We start from the raw sequence: 17,506 nt of genomic DNA, 5'->3' as shown, positions 1-17,506 counted from the left end.
TAACTACTAATGTGAGGACATTATTATGTGGCTGAAAAGGTGGAGGTTGAGAATATACAAAAGTTTGATTTTTGGTGCTGGTGAAATGGATTAATCTCATATTAGATTACTTACAGTGTGGAAACAGGCCCTTCGGCCCAACAAGTCCACACTGACGCGCAACCTCGGACTCATTCCCCTACATTTACCCCTTCATCTAACACTACGGGCAATTTAGCATGGCCAATTCACCTAACCTGCACATCTTGGGACAGTGGGAGGAAACCGGACCACCTGGAGGAAACCCATGTAGACACAGGGAGAATGTGCAAACTCCACACAGAGAGTCACCTGAGGTGGGAATTGAACCCAGGTCTCTGGCGCTGTGAGGCAGCAGTGCTAACCACTGTGCCACCGTGCCGCCCATATATATTAGATTAATGAATGCATTACAATCTATAGAGCTGTTTATGTGTTGCTTGTGCATTTTCTCACTGTTATTTCTGCCAACTTTTAAATTGCATTAGTAATGCTTTGATTCAATATAACAGGAAGAGCCAAAAAATGTGAATCCTTCTCCCATACACCAGCTCCTCAGCCATGCATTCATCTGCTCTATCCTCCTAGTCCTGCCCTCACTAGCTCGTAGCACTGGGAGTAATCCAGTTATTACTACCCTTGAGGACATCCTTTTTAAATTTCTGCCTAACTCTCTGTAATCTCCCTTCAGAATCTCAACCTTTTCCCTTCCTACGTCGTTGGTTTCAATGTGGACAATGACCTCTTGCTGGCCCCTCTCCCCCCGTGAGAACATTCTGCACCCTCTCTGAGACATCCTTGATCCTGGCACCAGGGAAGCAACACACCATTCTGCTTTTTCTCTGCTGGCCACAGAAACATCTGTCTGTACCTCGGACTACAGAATCCCCTACCACAATTGATCTCTTGGAAGCCGATGTACCCCTCATTGCATTAGAGCAAGTCTCAATACCAGAAACTTGGCTGTTTGTGCTACGTTCCCCTGAGAATCCATCACCTCCTACATTTTCCAAAACAGCATACCTGTTTGAAATGGGTATATCCACAAAAGACTCCTGACCTAGGTGCCTACCTCTCTTACCCTTCCTGGAGTTAACCCATCTATGTGATTGTATCTGAGGACTTTCCCCCCTTCCTATAACTGCCATCCATCACATACTGTTGCTGTTGCAAATTCCTCATCACTTCTATCTGTCTCTCCAACCGATCCACTCGATCTGATAAGATTCGCATCCAACAGCATTTATGGCAGATATAATCCGCAGTAACCCTTAAACTCTCTTTAAACTCCCACATCTGACAAGAAGTACATATCACTGCAAAGGCCATTTTTTCTCCTTCACAATCTACAGACCCAGAAAATAACACCGTCTTATTCCTCTACAAAACACTGCACCAGGTTAAATTAAGAGCTATGGCTTATATTTTAAGTTTAATCAAGAGACTTATCTCCAAAAGCATATAATCAAGAAAGAACCCACTGTACTCACTAATACAGCCTTTCTCTTGGACAGACTTAAAACAACAATTAACTTATCTGATTCTGTGCTGTGAACTTAGCCCAAACCGGTTCCTCCAAGATTAGTTGTGAAATTCACTGTTTGTTAATTTTCCCAGATGCACTTCGATGTCCAGCGACACATGAATTCAAAAACAGCAAAGGCAGTAACTGGGAAAGCAAATCTTAACAGAACTTATACACTTAATGGTAAGGTCCTAGGGAGTGTTGCTGAACAAAGAGACCTTGGAGTGCAGGTTCATAGCTGTACAGGACATTGGTTAGGCCACTGTTGGAATATTGCATGCAAATCTGGTCTCCTTCCTATCGGAAAGATGTTGTGAAACTTGAAAAGGTTCAGAAAAGATTTACAAGGATGTTGCCAGGGCTGGAGGATTTGAGCTATAGGGAGAGGCTGAATAGGCTGGGGCTGTTTTCCCTGGAGCGTCGGAGGCTGAGGGTTGACCTTATAGAGGTTTACAAAATTATGAGGGCATGGATAGGATAAATAGACAAAGTCTTTTCCCTGGGGTCAGGGAGTCCAGAACTAGAGGGCATAGGTTGAGGGTGAGAGGGGAAAGATATAAAAGAGACCTAAGCGGCAACTTTTTCACACAGAGGGTGGTACGTGTATGGACTGAGCTGCCAGAGGATGTGGTGGAGGCTCGTACAATTGCAACATTTAAGAGGCATTTGGATGGGTATATGAATAGGAAGGGTTTGGAGCGATATGGGCCGGGTGCTGGCATGTGGGACTAGATTGGGTTGGGATATCTGGTCGGTATGGACGGGTTGGACCGAAGGGTCTGTTTCCATGCTGTACATCTCTATGTCTCTATGAATCTAAGAGCCTGCTTTAGTTGTAACTAAAATCTATGACCTTCTAAATGGAAAGGATGAGTTTAGTGAAAGACGATGGGTGGGTCAATTGGCCATGCTAAATGGCCCATAGTGTCCAGGGATGTGCAGGTTAGGTGGGTTAGCCATGGGAAATACAGTGGGTGGTAGGGAGGTCTGGGTGGGATGCTCTTCGGAGGGTTGGTGTGGATTCGATGGGCTGAATGGTATGATTATACTCTGTAGGAATTCTATGATTCTCTCTGACTTTTCCATTTTCAGCTTGTTGAGTGAGATTCCTGACACCAATCTTCTCAGGCTCAGACCAACCTTTATTACCCAACCTTCTGCTCTTCGCCTTATTGATGGTGCCGCCAGGTTCTGAGGTGTGTTCCCTGGGGAATTGTGTGGCCAAGGAGATAGAAGGAGACACCCCATCTGCTATCTTACAACATTCCAGCCCCGGTACCATATCTCAAACCTGCAGTTACTGCAACCCATGATCTGCCCCTCAGTCTCTGATGTTTAACTATCATTCCTGAAGATATGGTGTTTACGATTCCCTTCCCAGACAGGGATCTGAAGGTCTTGGGATGGTGGAGAGGAGGCCAGCCCTTTTCCGTGTGGACTGCCACAGCACCAGAACAAGTCAGGTTAGACTCAAAACTGCCTGCGTCACTGCTGTGTCCTAAGGTTCACAGGAGCTCCCAGCAATGAAGGCAGAAGCTCAACGAGGTCAGCACTTCTTAAGGGAATGACCATCATTCTCTCTTTCTTTGCTCTCTCACTCTTACAGTGTCACTGCACATGGCACTCCCCAAGGCTGATGGATGCCACCCTTACTATTCCATGCATTATGTTCCAGTCACCTCAACCTTCCAAACTATTAACCCTTCCTGCCCTCTGTGCTTCCTAATCAATCATGAGGAACACCTCACCTCCTTTCCTCTTTTTGCAAGACCACTAATGGCTCTCTCATCTACTCCCATCATCCTTCCCTTTGTTTCATTGCAAGAACGATTAGCTCACCCACTGGACTGATGTTTCCATAGTGTCCTGACTGAACTACCTGTAATCCCTGGTCTGGTTACATTTGACATGCAGACCATACCCAAGGATACAAATCTCAGGACTCTGGTAGGACAATGTGCTTGATTGACCATGTTCAACTCTTGAACTGGAATAGGAAAAGCCCTTTGACTGTCTGATTGACTGTCGCCTCCTTCATTCCACTAAGGACCGCTCCACTTTCACTTTCACACATAGTATTTTGTGAAAAACATGCAGTTGGCACAAGCTGCAGATATAATGTTGATGAAGCTCTGTGCTTCATAGTTCATCCTCTTGACTGTTCAGCACTCTGCACCATGACAAGCTCCCTGCCTTTCCCTCCGTAATAAATAGGAATGCAAGGCACAGAGGCTGGCAGCCTGTAAGTGGGCACTAAAGAACCTGCGTGGCACAAAGTAATGTCATCCACACAGAAGCTGGTAGCCTCCAAGGAAGTGCAACGTAAGCAGGCCTAAGAGGGAGCTAAGAGCCATAAGATGCATCCTATGCAGATGCCAATGTTGCACAAGATTGTGGCTATCTTATTTTAACCTCAACTCTACATTCCTGGATATCCCTGATCAGTTTTCATCCCTCGGTAATCAAGAATCTCTGCCTTAAAAAAAATTAAGAGTTCAGCAGTCACTGCCTTTAGAAGGAGGAGTTTCCAAAGAGTCTCCGATAGAGACATGTTTCCCTCAATTGCTGTTTTAAACTAGTAATCCTTTAATTTTAAACTATGACTTCTAGTTCTAGATTCTTTCAAAAGAGGAAACATCTCTCCAACATTCACCCAATCAAGTACTCGCAGGATCTTACATGTATTAATTGAGTCACCTTGGATTCTTCTAAATTCCAAAGCATTTAAGCCTATCCTGTTGAGGCTTTCCTCATAAGGCAATTCTTTCATTCCAGATATTAGTCTAGTAAACCCTCTCCGAACTGCTTTGTGTCCCTGTGTGCATAATGACCTGGCAGAAGCATGCAAATCGTAGGTGGCCCTGAGCTCCAAAGTAAAGTGTTGAAGGAATGAAGTAATGTGTAAGTTGGTCCAAAAGCAGCCATAGTGATGTGATGAGGCTGGCTTTTCACTGCTGCTGACTTATATAGACAAATGTATAGGAGAATGGTGTCTATGGAGCCTGCAGTGACACTGTGCTAAAGGAGCAGTTAAATGAAGATTCTGCAAGCAGCCAGGTAGCCCCCTCTGATTTATATGTGATGAATTTGTGCTCAGGAAAGAAAACGAGAATAGGAAGTGTCAGATAAAAACGGAGAATTGGTCTAATAGTGAGAGGCACGTATGTGAAAATAAGATTGCCGTCACTTGATATTGGGATTCAGAAATCACCATTTAAAGCTTAAAGGGAAAATCAGGAAGCTTTCGATAAACAAAAACAGAAATTTCAAGACAATCTAATCAGATCTAGCACTATTAGCGGAGAGAGAAACAGTTAATGTTTCAAGTTCTTCAGAATTGTTCTCTAGCAACTTCTGTTTTTTATTCATTTCAGACCTTCAGCATCTTGCAGTTCTTTGTTTTACTTTCAGCTTTCTCTTGACTTTGAGATTCGGATGTTTTGATGCTCCTTGTATTTTCCCACATTTCTCACAATTCCAGGGAGGGGGAATATGTAATCTAATATGTTACATCTTATTAAGACAGTAACCCAGAGTTTGAAATTCACACTATAGTAGTGATACGTAAACTGAGTTGCACACAATGCCTTCTTGCTTTTTATGAATGAAATGCATCAGGGACTAGTCGTCGCTTCCTGCTCTGACTCCTGATTGGCTGGAGAACTAGTCTGCCAGGCTAGTTGAAATAATTGGAAATCTGTCTGTAACATGTTAGTTACCCTCCAAAACTGAGATAACAGCAGATAAAACAAAAAAAGTACATACATAGTGCTGAACTTTCCCATAGTGCCAATTTTGGAGAGTTTCATGGTGGGCGACTCTCCATAAGCCCTTGGTGACTTTTCTCACGTGAATTTCTATTGCTCAGCTCGATGATTACACAGAGGTGGGGTGATCACCAATGGTGGAACCTTCCAACGTGGCCACCATACTTAAATCTCAGCTGCAGAACAGTTGAAATGCTGCAAGTCAGGGACAACCACTGCAGATTCTTTTGCGACATTGGATTTCAGAAGACTGGGGTACATTGGCACTTCCTTTGCCAACAGGGGGCCTGGAGTCTTGGTGGATGTGATGGTGGAGAGAAGGACCATCTTCTTTCTTCAGGACCACCAGAGGGGACAATGCTACCAGTCTGATCTGAAGGAGGTATAGTGGTCAGTAAGTGTTCACAGTCCAGAGAAATGCACAGTAATGCTATAAGAAGGTTGATGATCATCTGCGCTCTACAAAGATAAGTGCAACCATCTTTGCTCTGTAACTTTATACTCTCTAACTCTGTCACTGCAAAAGTCTCCCGCACAGGCTAATGGTGTATACCATTCTCACGATTGCATTCACTCCTCCATGTCAAAAACAAAACAAAACCTTCCCTGCCCTTTGCGCTTCCTACTCTCACACTTGGGTTACCTCAACTCTTGCTCTGCTCCTGCACTGCCACAAAACACCACTGTCATCTCACTTAGTCTCACTGCCAGAGAAACTGTCTCATAAATCGGGCTGAAAGTGTAAGGGCAGGCTGCAGGGTGGCTGACCTCTGTCACCTCATCCCGGACAAGGAGACAATTTGTTGGTCAGCGCTAAATGTGAGTCATCACCAGAATCCGTAGATGCCTGATCAATGCAATTGCTCCTTTGTTGGCCTCGCGTTGCCCACAAGTGCATCCTACCCCGCAGAGAAAACAGAACCAATTTCTTTCATTCACTATGAGGGTGCTAACTGTTAGTTTTCATCCTTCTTGCACATTTGTGATTTGGTCAACGGTGATACATTATCCAGGACGTGCTCCTGAGAGTCAGTTCTAGATTCTGCCTGAACGTTGAATCTAACTCCCCCAATCTAACACCCTGTGGCATTTGTGTCGCTGTCCACATCAACCTTACCAATCTAATCCCTTCAGGCAACTGTGAGAATATTCTAATTTTCCCGAGCCCTTGGGATACCATGTAACCATGCCTCGTCGTAATTTACTCTGCTGTCCTTGAAGGCAAGATGGTGGTGATCTGTGAAAACCCCTCTTCCTGCAGTATCTTTGTCCTAACTTCAGATGCCATCCTTTTATTCGGAGATAACCCCTTCACAGTCATTATCCCCTCTATATCCTAGCACATCAGCTCCAACCCCAGATATTTGAGACTCCACCTGACCCCAAGACTGCGCCCTGGTAATATTAACTGCCCAAATTGATTGAGCCCATCCCCTCTCAGACTGACCTGTGAGGACAGCCCTGGCCTCCTCACTGATGCCTATGCAGCTCCCCAACTGAATTACCTGGATTGATCAGCCTTAACCTGGTGGACTGACCGTAGCTTAATTCCTGTTCCCACAATCACACCAAGCACCTGACTCAATATGGTAAACCTCCCTAGGCTGAGATTGGGATGCTGCTCTTTACTGACACACTCCTGACTAACCATGATCCTCTCAATTAAGGCTTACTCCGCTTAGACTCTCAGTCATGGCCCTGATGTTGAAGCACATACAGTGTATGTGCCACACAAGCTGGAGGTGTGAGATTGAGGTACAGCAACATATCCACACTCTTGACTGTTCATGGTGGGCAAACATGATAAGTTAGGAGAAAGTGAGGACTGCAGATGCTGGAGGTCAGAGTCTAAGAGTGTGGCACTGGAAAAGCAGAGCTGGTCAGCTCCTGCTCCTCTGATGCTGCCTGACCTGCTGTGCTTTTCCAGTGCCACACTTTTAGAAACATGATAAACTACCAGACCTACCATGATAAGCCAGTGAGGTGCAGGTTGTGAATGAAGTCGATATGCTGTAGAAGGCAAGACCGAGGTGCTGCGAGAAGTGGAAATTGGCAATGTTTAGTGTATCACTGGGAGAATTGCGAACTGCATAGGAATGAGACGTGCTTATGAGATGTTAATACATACAAATGCTATCCCTATACTAGTGAAATTTTCATCTAGCCATTCATATTGGAAGGATATCCTCAACTGTGAAACCGTAATTTTTTTCATTCTGACTGCATCCTCCCAAGTGTTTTGCCATTGCCAACACACTCAAGAGCTGGGAAGAGCTGCCCACAGTGTGTTTTTCTTTCTGCAAGTTTTAATAAGTGTGTTTAAAGAAGTACAAAAACATTAGATTACATAGGAAGATGAAAGATGGAATGGGCAGGCAAGTCTGTAAGAGGATTAAAATGGAAACCAGAACTAAAAAGTTTAAAATATTGTTATTTTCAATGTAATAAAATGTTCTGTCCATTTTTGCAACATTGTTGTCCTGTTATGATTCAGTGCATTTCAGATACTCATACAAAACTGTAACCCAAGATGACCTGTAGTCAATGGGTTAATTATATCACATACACCCAACAATAAAAGTTAGCAAATAATTTTACATAAAAGAATTGTAGTTTATTAGTGATATTAACATTACAGACAAAATAAAAACACAGATGCACAACATTAATAACAGTTTGATGTCAATGCTCATGAATACAGATTGGAAAATAAGTAGAGAAATATAATTTTGGCATTTTAGTAATAAAGTTGTTTTGTACACTGGCAGTATATCTAAGTAATAGATATGACACAGGGGATCTTGTGGTACAGTGGATAACACCCCTACCTATGAGCCTGAAGCTCCAGGTTTGAACCCCATCCCAGGATTTGGTGGTTATGGAAATGTATTCATAACGCAGATGAACAAGTTGAATATCAACCCGGGATTCCTTCCAATACACACCAGCAGCAGGTGGCAAAGGTGGGAGAGATTCCTGATTAGCTATATGATGGTTAAAACTTTGAAAGCTCTATTACCATCTCCAACAGCTCCAGCCTACAACATGTAAAAGTGTATGCTGCCAATAGCAACTCAAACTCCATGACTGAACTGTATCACACCACCAGATGTTATATGTACACACACAATAATTTAGAGTTTATTAGTGAGGATCCTCAAATATGCAGAAAAAATATCAAATTTGCAATTATTTTTGACACATTTGTAATCACAAGTTCTACGCATCCTAACGTCATCTGTACCACAAATGTGACCACATTGTTGAAATGATCAATTTTTCAATTTTAAAAAAATCGATGTTTTTTTAAAAACAAATGAAAATCCTTTAAAGCATACCAGATCATCAATTGAAAGCTCCTACCCAAGATATTTATATATTTTTCCTTTCTGAAGCTGTCTGAATTGTATCTTTCTAACATTTTCCAGTTTTACTTCTGGTTTCTAGTTGTTTTAACCCTTTGTTTTCATGGAAGATCTATATTATTGATAAATAAAAAATAGAACATGCTACTTTATGATAAGCTGAGTGTGTGTTAAGGCAATTTAACTCTTTCAATTTCTGATTCCAAAGTAGCAATTCTGTCACCATTGAGAAAACTCTAATTTCAAACTCGAGAAAACATAACAAACGTTAAAAACTGAAAAGCATTCGTTTGTCAAATAGGTATTTATTGCAGGTAAATCTTTTAAGAAGTTCCAAAAAAAATCATACAGACAATTGAATAGAACTGATCAGTGCAGGGCAAAATTAGGGTTTGTTCTCCATTACTCAGAGTCATAGTACAGCATAGAAACCGACCCTTCAGCCCAACATGTCCACGCTGACCAGATATTCCAAATTAATCTAGTCCCATTTGCCAGCATTTGGCCCATATCCCTCTAAACCCTTCCTATTCATATACCTGTCCAGGTGCCTTTTAAATGATGTAATTGTACCAGCCTCCACCACTTCCTCTGGCAGCTCATTCCATATACGTACCACCCTCTGCGTGAAAACATTGTTCATTAGGTCTCTTTTAAATCTTTCCCCTATCACCCCAAACCTATGCCCTTTGGTTCTGGACTCCCTCACCCCATGGAAAAACACCTTGTCTATTTACCCTATCCATGCCCCTCATGACTTTATCAATTTCTTGAAGGTCACTCCAATGCTCCAGGAAAAATAGCCCCAGCCTATCAGCCTCCCCTATTAGCTCAAACCCTCTAACCCTGGCAACATCCTTGTAACTCTTTTCTGAACCCTTTCAAGTTTCACAATATCCTCCCTATAGCAGTGTGTAGTATCTTTCTTTTCTAGAAATTGTTGATAGTGTGGTTGCTCAATTTAAGTTTTGACCAAAGATTTAGGTTTTAATGAAGGTGCATAAATTACTGTTAGGCAATATCATTTAATACTTTTGTGAATTATTTCCCAAAGCAAACCTCAGTGGTAAAGGCACTCACTATTCATGAACACCTTTCAAGAGCCCAATGCAATCTTGCACAAGATTGGTGTAAGGCAGTGTGGATTGGTCAAATTTGTGTCACAAGTTTGCACCGAACTTAACTAATGGTCTTTGCTGCAACAAGAATACAAGTGTTAGAAAACCATCAGTGACAGCAGCAGAATTAGGCCATTTGGCCCATTGAGTCTGCTCCACCATTCGATCATGGCTGATACTTTTCTCAGCTTCCCTCTCTCGTCTTCTCCCTGCAACCCTTGATCCCTTTAATAAACACTAAAGTGTTGTGGTTACTTTAATCCCTTTAGAAAATGGTATTAATCTAGAGGTTAAGGTATAGATTAGACAAATTAATAGTGAATCCCTGTTTTTGTCATAATGATTCTGTTACATTGTGCAGCCATATCAATGTCATTGCATTTCATTTTGCCTTTCAAGAGCTGCAATTCAATTCATGATTACGTAGCCTGTTCACTAAATTATTCCTTAAGTGAAAATTCAGTTAGTGAAAGCCAAACAAGGTTACAAGTCATTAATGGTTAGTTAATAATAGGGAGTTAATTATAGTTGTTAGCTATTAAATGTTAATAAAGCAAAATATCAATATACTAACCAAGCGCAATGATGCTTGCTTTTTTACTTACTCCTGCCTGCATCGAGCATCTTGAAAATTTAGTGGCCACCTTTACTCAGATTTAAGTACCTACACCTAGACCACAGTATAGTAAATTAATACATTTAACTGTCCTGCAGTAAAACATGATTTTTTTTTTGTTTTTCTAATATCACAAAACCTTACAATATTTTCTTTACCAGTATGAGATTCATGTATCACATCTGATTTTAAAACACTACAGTAGCCATTGTTACGTATCACCAAAATATACCTGTGCCTGAAGCAAAACTACAATCTAATTTGTAAGGAATAAAGTGGATAACCAGAATTATACAATTTGGTGTGGTCTGGAAAAGGGTCTGGCCTCATAGTATTTACACTGAAATAACTATAAAGTGCTTAACATCCAGCTGGCAAGCATTTCCAAAACCGAATTCAACTGTTAGAAAAGTTTTCTGTGAGCTATTATTTGCAGTTTAAACTATTATGTAGAACTTGGCATAAAGAACACCCTGCTGTTTGGTAGCTAGCTAATAAATTGTATAAGAAGAGCAAGTTCAACTATACATGTTTAAAGAACAAAATAACTTGGGTCACAACCTGCACACAACTCAACAAAGTCCCTCTGTAACAGTTTAAAATTCAAGGCTAGTGAGAGTGATGCCTAAATTAGGACTATTGTTATAGATAGAGCACAGTTTAGGGTCACTAACTGTGTACAAAGGAATTCAAGTATGACTGAAATCAGAGCTCAAAGTTCTGCGAATTAATCAATTACAGGGTCAATCATTGTCAAACAGAGTCAACCAGCAACTTAGAAAGAGTCTCTCACAGGTCAACTAGCCTTTGGCTTTCATTAAATTAATTATGTATGAGAGTGTCTTTCCTTGCTGTGGTTTCATTTTGTCAGAACATTTTTCTTTAACTATCAAAACAATTATACCTAGAATCTAGTTTTGGTTGTCAAAAATCATCTTGCACTCTGAAGTATGTGGTATGTATGAAGAACTCTTAAATGAAATCATTGAATTGAATCTTTGGCAATACTATTCTGGAACAGAAATTTTGATTTTGAATTTCCTGCATACTTGTGCCCAGAGACATGCACAATAATGGGATCAATAACAAATTGTGGAATTTTGATTTTGATAATGTGCCTAAGTACATTATCTCCAAGACTCCATCTATTACAACTATTCACCGAATCCATCTCTGCCCATTATCCTGGCCTTGCTTCCTTTATCACCACTTGCTTAGAAGTTTTTTAAAAAAATTTTAACCAGGTTCAGAAATAAACAAAGTTCCAGTGTTTCATTGAAATTCTTGGAGCCTTTATAAAGTAAAATTTAAAAATGCTCATTGAAATCTACTCTGTATTTGTGTCTTTAACTGGATTTTTTTTTTCATGGCATCACTGCAGGCAACATTAAAAATTTAAAAGTTTTCCCATTTGCAGTTTCTTAAATATATTGTGCCAAATTTGCATGAATGATAGTTAAATGAGTTGAGGTATTAATTTCATATTTAAAGGAAGAATATATGCTGCAGAACTTGGTTAGTGTCCACATTTATTTTTGACATAATATGGACATTCGAACATAATCTGACATTGGTGAAATCATTTGGAAATTGCTCCATTTTGGATGCAAGTTCTGAGAGTGACTCTGATGGCCTTGTCTTTCCTTTCTTCTTCCAATGATAAACAAAACAATTATTACCAACATCAACAGAAGGCATACTTGAGCACCTAAAGTAGATGTTAGTGATGTTTTTATATAGATATTTAACATTATGTTTATCTTTTAACAATAATGCAAATTCTGATCTATGAACGTTTAAGAGATAAAAAGACAGAGTTTACTAAAATTTGAAATCAATCTTATAATTAAGTAGAATTCAAACATATGGCTTGTACATTAGGTGGACATAATATCATCTCCAACTCCAAAAGGAGGTTCCATTGATTTTGGTTATCCAAATGGAAATGTGCTGCACAGCAACAGATTTTAACCTTTTAAGGAAACCCATAAATTTAATAAATATTTGAAGTCCAGTAGTATTCTCTGTTTGGCCTTGTCTTTCCTTTCTTCTTCAGGGTGTGTTTTTTAAAAATCCAACATCAATGCTGGGGAGGTCAGGTTCTTACCGCAGGGCGTGGGGGAGGTCGTGAAGGAGGGGGTGCTCGGGATGGTGGTGGTCCAGGAGGTGGACTCCTCACACATGACTTGGCTGATGAAGCAGGAGGCCTGGGAAGTTCACGGGTTAAAGGAATATATTCATTGTTAGGCATGCGAGATGCGGGAGCGTTGCATGGACGAGATGGTGTCTCATTTTCTTTCACTCTAGTGAAGTTTATGCAGCGACCCTAGATGAAAAACAGAAATAAACAAATTACAATCTTTGTGTGTTTATTCCTGTATTTTAAGTCAAAATGCCCTGGGGAGGATGATGCATAGCAATTCATGTTTGTATTTTCTTTCCCAACACTATTATTTGCAACTACTGTTAGTCAGCATCCTTTCAACCAGCAAATTAACATCTATTTACATTTCTTTTTATACCTATTTAAGGTTGTTTTCAAAAGGCCAATTTTATTTGTATTAAACTTACTTCAGTAGAAGTTAGCTTGCAGTTAATTTGTTTGGGAATTTCCATCGGGTTAGTTTTTTTTAACATTTATTTTCTCTTATATCAGCATTCTTTTTACAAAAACACATTATGTATAAAGGAGACTGAATGAAATTGGAAAATGTAAGTGATGTAACATATTACAAAAGCAAATCTGGAGTGTTCGCCACTATTGTTTGAACTCTAAACTTGTGAAAATCTTCAACAACAATGTGCATTCTCATATAACATGATGAAATACCCAAACATTTTATGAACATTGTCAAACAAGATTTAACACTGAACTGTGTAAAATCATAAACCAAATGAGCAAAACTTTGGTCAATGAGATGGTTTTAAGGAGCTTCTTAAAAGTGGAAAGAAAGGTACAGAGGCAGAGGTTTAAGGAGGTAATTCTAGTGCACAGGACCTTGGTAACTAAAGACATAAGCACAAATGGTGAAATGACCAAAATTGGGAACGCTCAAGAAGCCTGAATTGGAAAAGTGCAAGGAATCTCAGGTGAGCTGTTGGTCTGGAGGAAATAACAGAGCTAGGGAAGGACGAGGCTGTGGAGAAATGTGTAAATCCCTTCTATCTATGTTTGATTAACAAAGTTAGACGTACAGTGTAGATGATCAGTGTATTTCCCCTTCTCTAGTATTTTGGTAGTTATTTAAACAACAGAGGACTTTTTCATTATCTACAACAATAAATGTTGACTTAAAAATTAGAAACACACACAAAGACAAATTTGTTCAAACAAGTTGTCCAACCGCAGCAGAAAAGGTTTAGCAAAGAAGAATAATTTCAATCTGATTTGAAGATCTGATTGCACTCCCCAGTGTCTTTGTAACCTCGTACAACAAATTTGTGAGCTGCGTGTTTACATATTTCCCACACAAATCAAATATTTGGCAGCCAAATACCATAGTTAAAAACATTTCATTCACCATGCTGCCAGCTTCATTTGGGATCTTTATTTACAACAACGTGATATTTGTCTGGAAGTGAGAATTTATTCAGACATCTTATTTAGTCTGCTAAGAGACTGGCCTTAGTTCACCCGACATTAACCTAATAATCATTTATTGCTTGTGGATTTTAATCTGCTGGAAAATCAACCCATTACAATCGATACAAACAATGATTCATTAACATAACACTGTTGATTTAAGTTGGTATATGAGTATATGGGCTCGTTATGTGTTATTGTTACTTAAATCTCTACAGCATGAAATAAAAATGGACAATGTTGGAAATGACAGGTCAGGAAACATTTATGAAATGGGATAACAAGATTTTGATATTTCAAGTATTTACCTTTATCAGGTATTAACATTTCCAGCATTTTAACATGTTTCATTTGAAATTTGCATCATTTTATTTCAATGTTATCTATCCTACTTTAATTGCAAGTATTGTTCAGTTGAACCTTTGTGCAAAAGGCCTTTGAAAAATGGAAATATTTCACTTGAGGCAGATTTTGCACAGTTTGAAATATGGTGACATGCCTATTGACATTATTAACTGGAAACACAAGTTTTCTCTGATATTACGGCAAATGCAGAACATTTCAGCACAAATTGCAAATGAAGCTGATTAGAATTTGACCCCTTCCAGTCTGAATGGAACAGCAACTACATAAATATCTACATATGGGTACATATGTAGCTCAGAGTCACTCAGCAAGAGTTTAATTTCAAATAATTGCACCTCACAGTGTTTATATTTTAATTAAAAACAGCAGTTAAAAATAACTGTATAACACGTTAAATGTTCCTTTGGGCAATCCACTGATTAAAGAATATAACCACGGTTCCAAAGTGTCTGTGCTCATTTCATGCTATGTTAATCAAACACAAAAATACTCAGTCTTAAAAAAAAATCATAGCTAACCCATCACTGGTATACAATCATGTAAGAAACCATGAATCTGTTCAAATTACTCTCACTCCAGTTAAAGTGAGAAGGGCCGTCAAAGTGTTGCCAGTTCCTGCCACGCACTTTGATTACTTGTCAGACAAACAGATGGAGAGTTTAAAGGCCACGAGCCATATTGTGACAGCAAAGATTCCTTTCTTTGTTTGGCACACTCTTAGGTCTTTGCAAATGAGAAAAAGGAATGCCCTTCTGTTTTAACTGCAATCAACAGTTTTGTTGCTTCTGTACTAAAGTACATTATATCATATCTATGCTTAGGCTTCTCAATTAGTGATATATTTTGGCAAGCTACAATACGACTAAACTATGACTTAACCTATTTGTGTGAAAACATCAACTATCATTCATGTACCATATGGCTATATCAGAAATAATACATTTTAAACAGTGTTAAGATTGCAAATAGTACATTTTCTATTTAGTTACACTGTTTCACACTGGATCATTGTAATTACTGGATGAGTATTAACTTGATAGATATTATGCTTTTCATGTTTCCTTTTACTTTCAGGCCTGAATTTTCCTCTTGTGTACAATCTACCAGAGTTATTGTAATTAATCATTTAAAATAAAACATAAAATCGATTTGATATAAAATCTTTTAAAGTTAAATTCTTAACAGATATTTTTTGTTCAAGCTTCTCTACCTCATCTTACAAATTTTCTTTAGTCAGTCAGTGCTTAACATGCCTGCAAGAAACATAATTGAGTTAATGATTCAAGAAATCACACATTTGCAGTTTCCTTAGAATTTTCAGATTGGATAGGTTAAATGGAATGCCCATAAGTGCTTTGTCAGCACGAGATCTGTTTTGTACTGCTCAAGACTGGACTGAAATGCAACTTGATAAACAACTGGTAAATGTAAATAAGATGCACTTATGCATAAGGTTTAAAGTATCAGATTAGCCTATGTGTGTGAAGCCAATGCTGCAAACTGTCCTTATGATAATCATACCACAAACAGATCTTTCATGGTGCAACACAACAAATGTGACCACTTAATATTAGATTGCCACTTATACAAAATGATCTGATTATAACTTTAACTATGCAATGTTTAGAGGCCTAAAGAAATCCTGGTCAAGTCTTTATTAGTGTGTTTTAATAGACTTTGAGGACATCATTGATAATATTGCACCATTAGAAATATTAATCCAACAAATATTGATATTGAAACTATAATTATTTCTAGGGTAAATTAATTTTAATCATTTGGTAAAATATTTTTAAAATACATCCACCTTGGAGGGCCAATGGACCACACAATCTCTTTCCATGCAGTAATTACTATTTTCTAACGTTAACACATTAAACTAAATGTAGTGGGCTAAACTGCACAAAGGACAGGATAATACAATTTGTGAACCCTAGCAGGAATAGGTTTGCAATGTTTACCATGACTCACAACCACATGAGATAATGAGAAATTGTGGCACCATATTACATGTTCGCTACTCTTTATTGTAGACACCAAAGGGTAATCTTTTAAAATCACAACTGTTTGTTAGAAATGTTTCCTCGTGTATTCAGGTGAAGATGTATTCATTTATATTTTTGTTTTGTGGTTAATTTCTCCACATTTAATTTCAATGACAATCGAATGATCACCCCCTCCCCCACAATGATTTGGTAAACAGATTAATGAGGTATGACGGGTAATAATTACTCTAATGCAATACCCCTGGCATATTGTTCACTTGCAGTCTGGTATGCATTAAATCTTTAAACCAAGGTGTCAGAGATGCATTGTTCAAGAGTGGACTAATGATCCTAACCGTGACAGCTGTCCATTTCCCAGTTTGCATTTAGTAGCTCAGCCTGTCGCCCCTAAGAAGCAGCTTATCAGTCTGCTTACATTCTGCTCTTCGTGCTTCCATCATTAGTTCTGACAGTAAATCTCTCTGCTGTGTTGAACTGAAGCTTGTTGCCATTCATGACCATCCAAAGACCAGTAAGGCACCATATGGAACGACTCCCTTACCTCAACTCACATCTGTGCAGTATTCATACTGCACCATTCTGCTCTTTCCCATATGTTCATCCTTGTGTTTGGCTGTTGGCCGTACTGTTCACCAAATTGCCTTTTCTCTGCCCAAGTGCTGAGACAGCAGGCGTTACCCTCACCCTGACTTAAGCCCAATCAATCACAGCAATTTGTTTAGTCCTTGCCGAAGGACATCACGCCTGAATGCCAACCCCTAATTATCCTCTTGTGAATGACCTCATGTCCTTTTCAGCTCTATCTACTGAAGTATTCATTTCAGTGGACCACCTAGATGCTGATTTGTATTGTAAATTACTTCTAACTGCATCACAAAGCAACTTCTGGTCGCAATACATGAAGCCATTTCATTCAGCTGTACTTAAAGCTCTGTAATCCATGCTTAATGTTCACCTCCATGACAACCTCTGGGTGTTCCTTGATGGTGTCATTTTCCCTGTTGTTGTCAGTAAAGTGACAAACCACAAATAAAAATTCCTGCAGAGAATATACTGACTAAAACATGAAAATGTGTTCCTTAATCAAATGGATTAAAACAGATTAAAACAGTGATTTGTCTTATCACCTTCACTTTATTAAT

At 39.2% G+C, this 17,506-nt stretch overlaps 1 protein-coding gene across 1 annotated transcript in view; it reads right to left on the bottom strand.

Annotated features, from left to right (window-relative positions):
* Positions 1–7,908: 7,908 nt before the first annotated feature.
* The window catches only part of antxr1d (ANTXR cell adhesion molecule 1d), a 114,617-nt gene continuing 105,019 nt past the window's right edge, over positions 7,909–17,506 (bottom strand). Inside the window, exon 18 of the mRNA XM_043678795.2 lies at positions 7,909–12,735. Within this exon, the coding sequence (XP_043534730.1) occupies positions 12,505–12,735 (231 nt within the window). The 3' untranslated portion in view covers positions 7,909–12,504. The remainder of the gene's footprint in view (positions 12,736–17,506) is intronic.

The sequence above is a fragment of the Chiloscyllium plagiosum genome, unplaced genomic scaffold (assembly GCF_037043375.1).
Source record: "Chiloscyllium plagiosum isolate Xiang-an unplaced genomic scaffold, Cpla_swu_hap1 HiC_scaffold_43, whole genome shotgun sequence".
Lineage (NCBI taxonomy): Eukaryota > Metazoa > Chordata > Chondrichthyes > Orectolobiformes > Hemiscylliidae > Chiloscyllium > Chiloscyllium plagiosum.
Note: the sequence above shows the minus strand (reverse complement) of the source record. Positions and strands in the feature narration are given on the sequence as shown.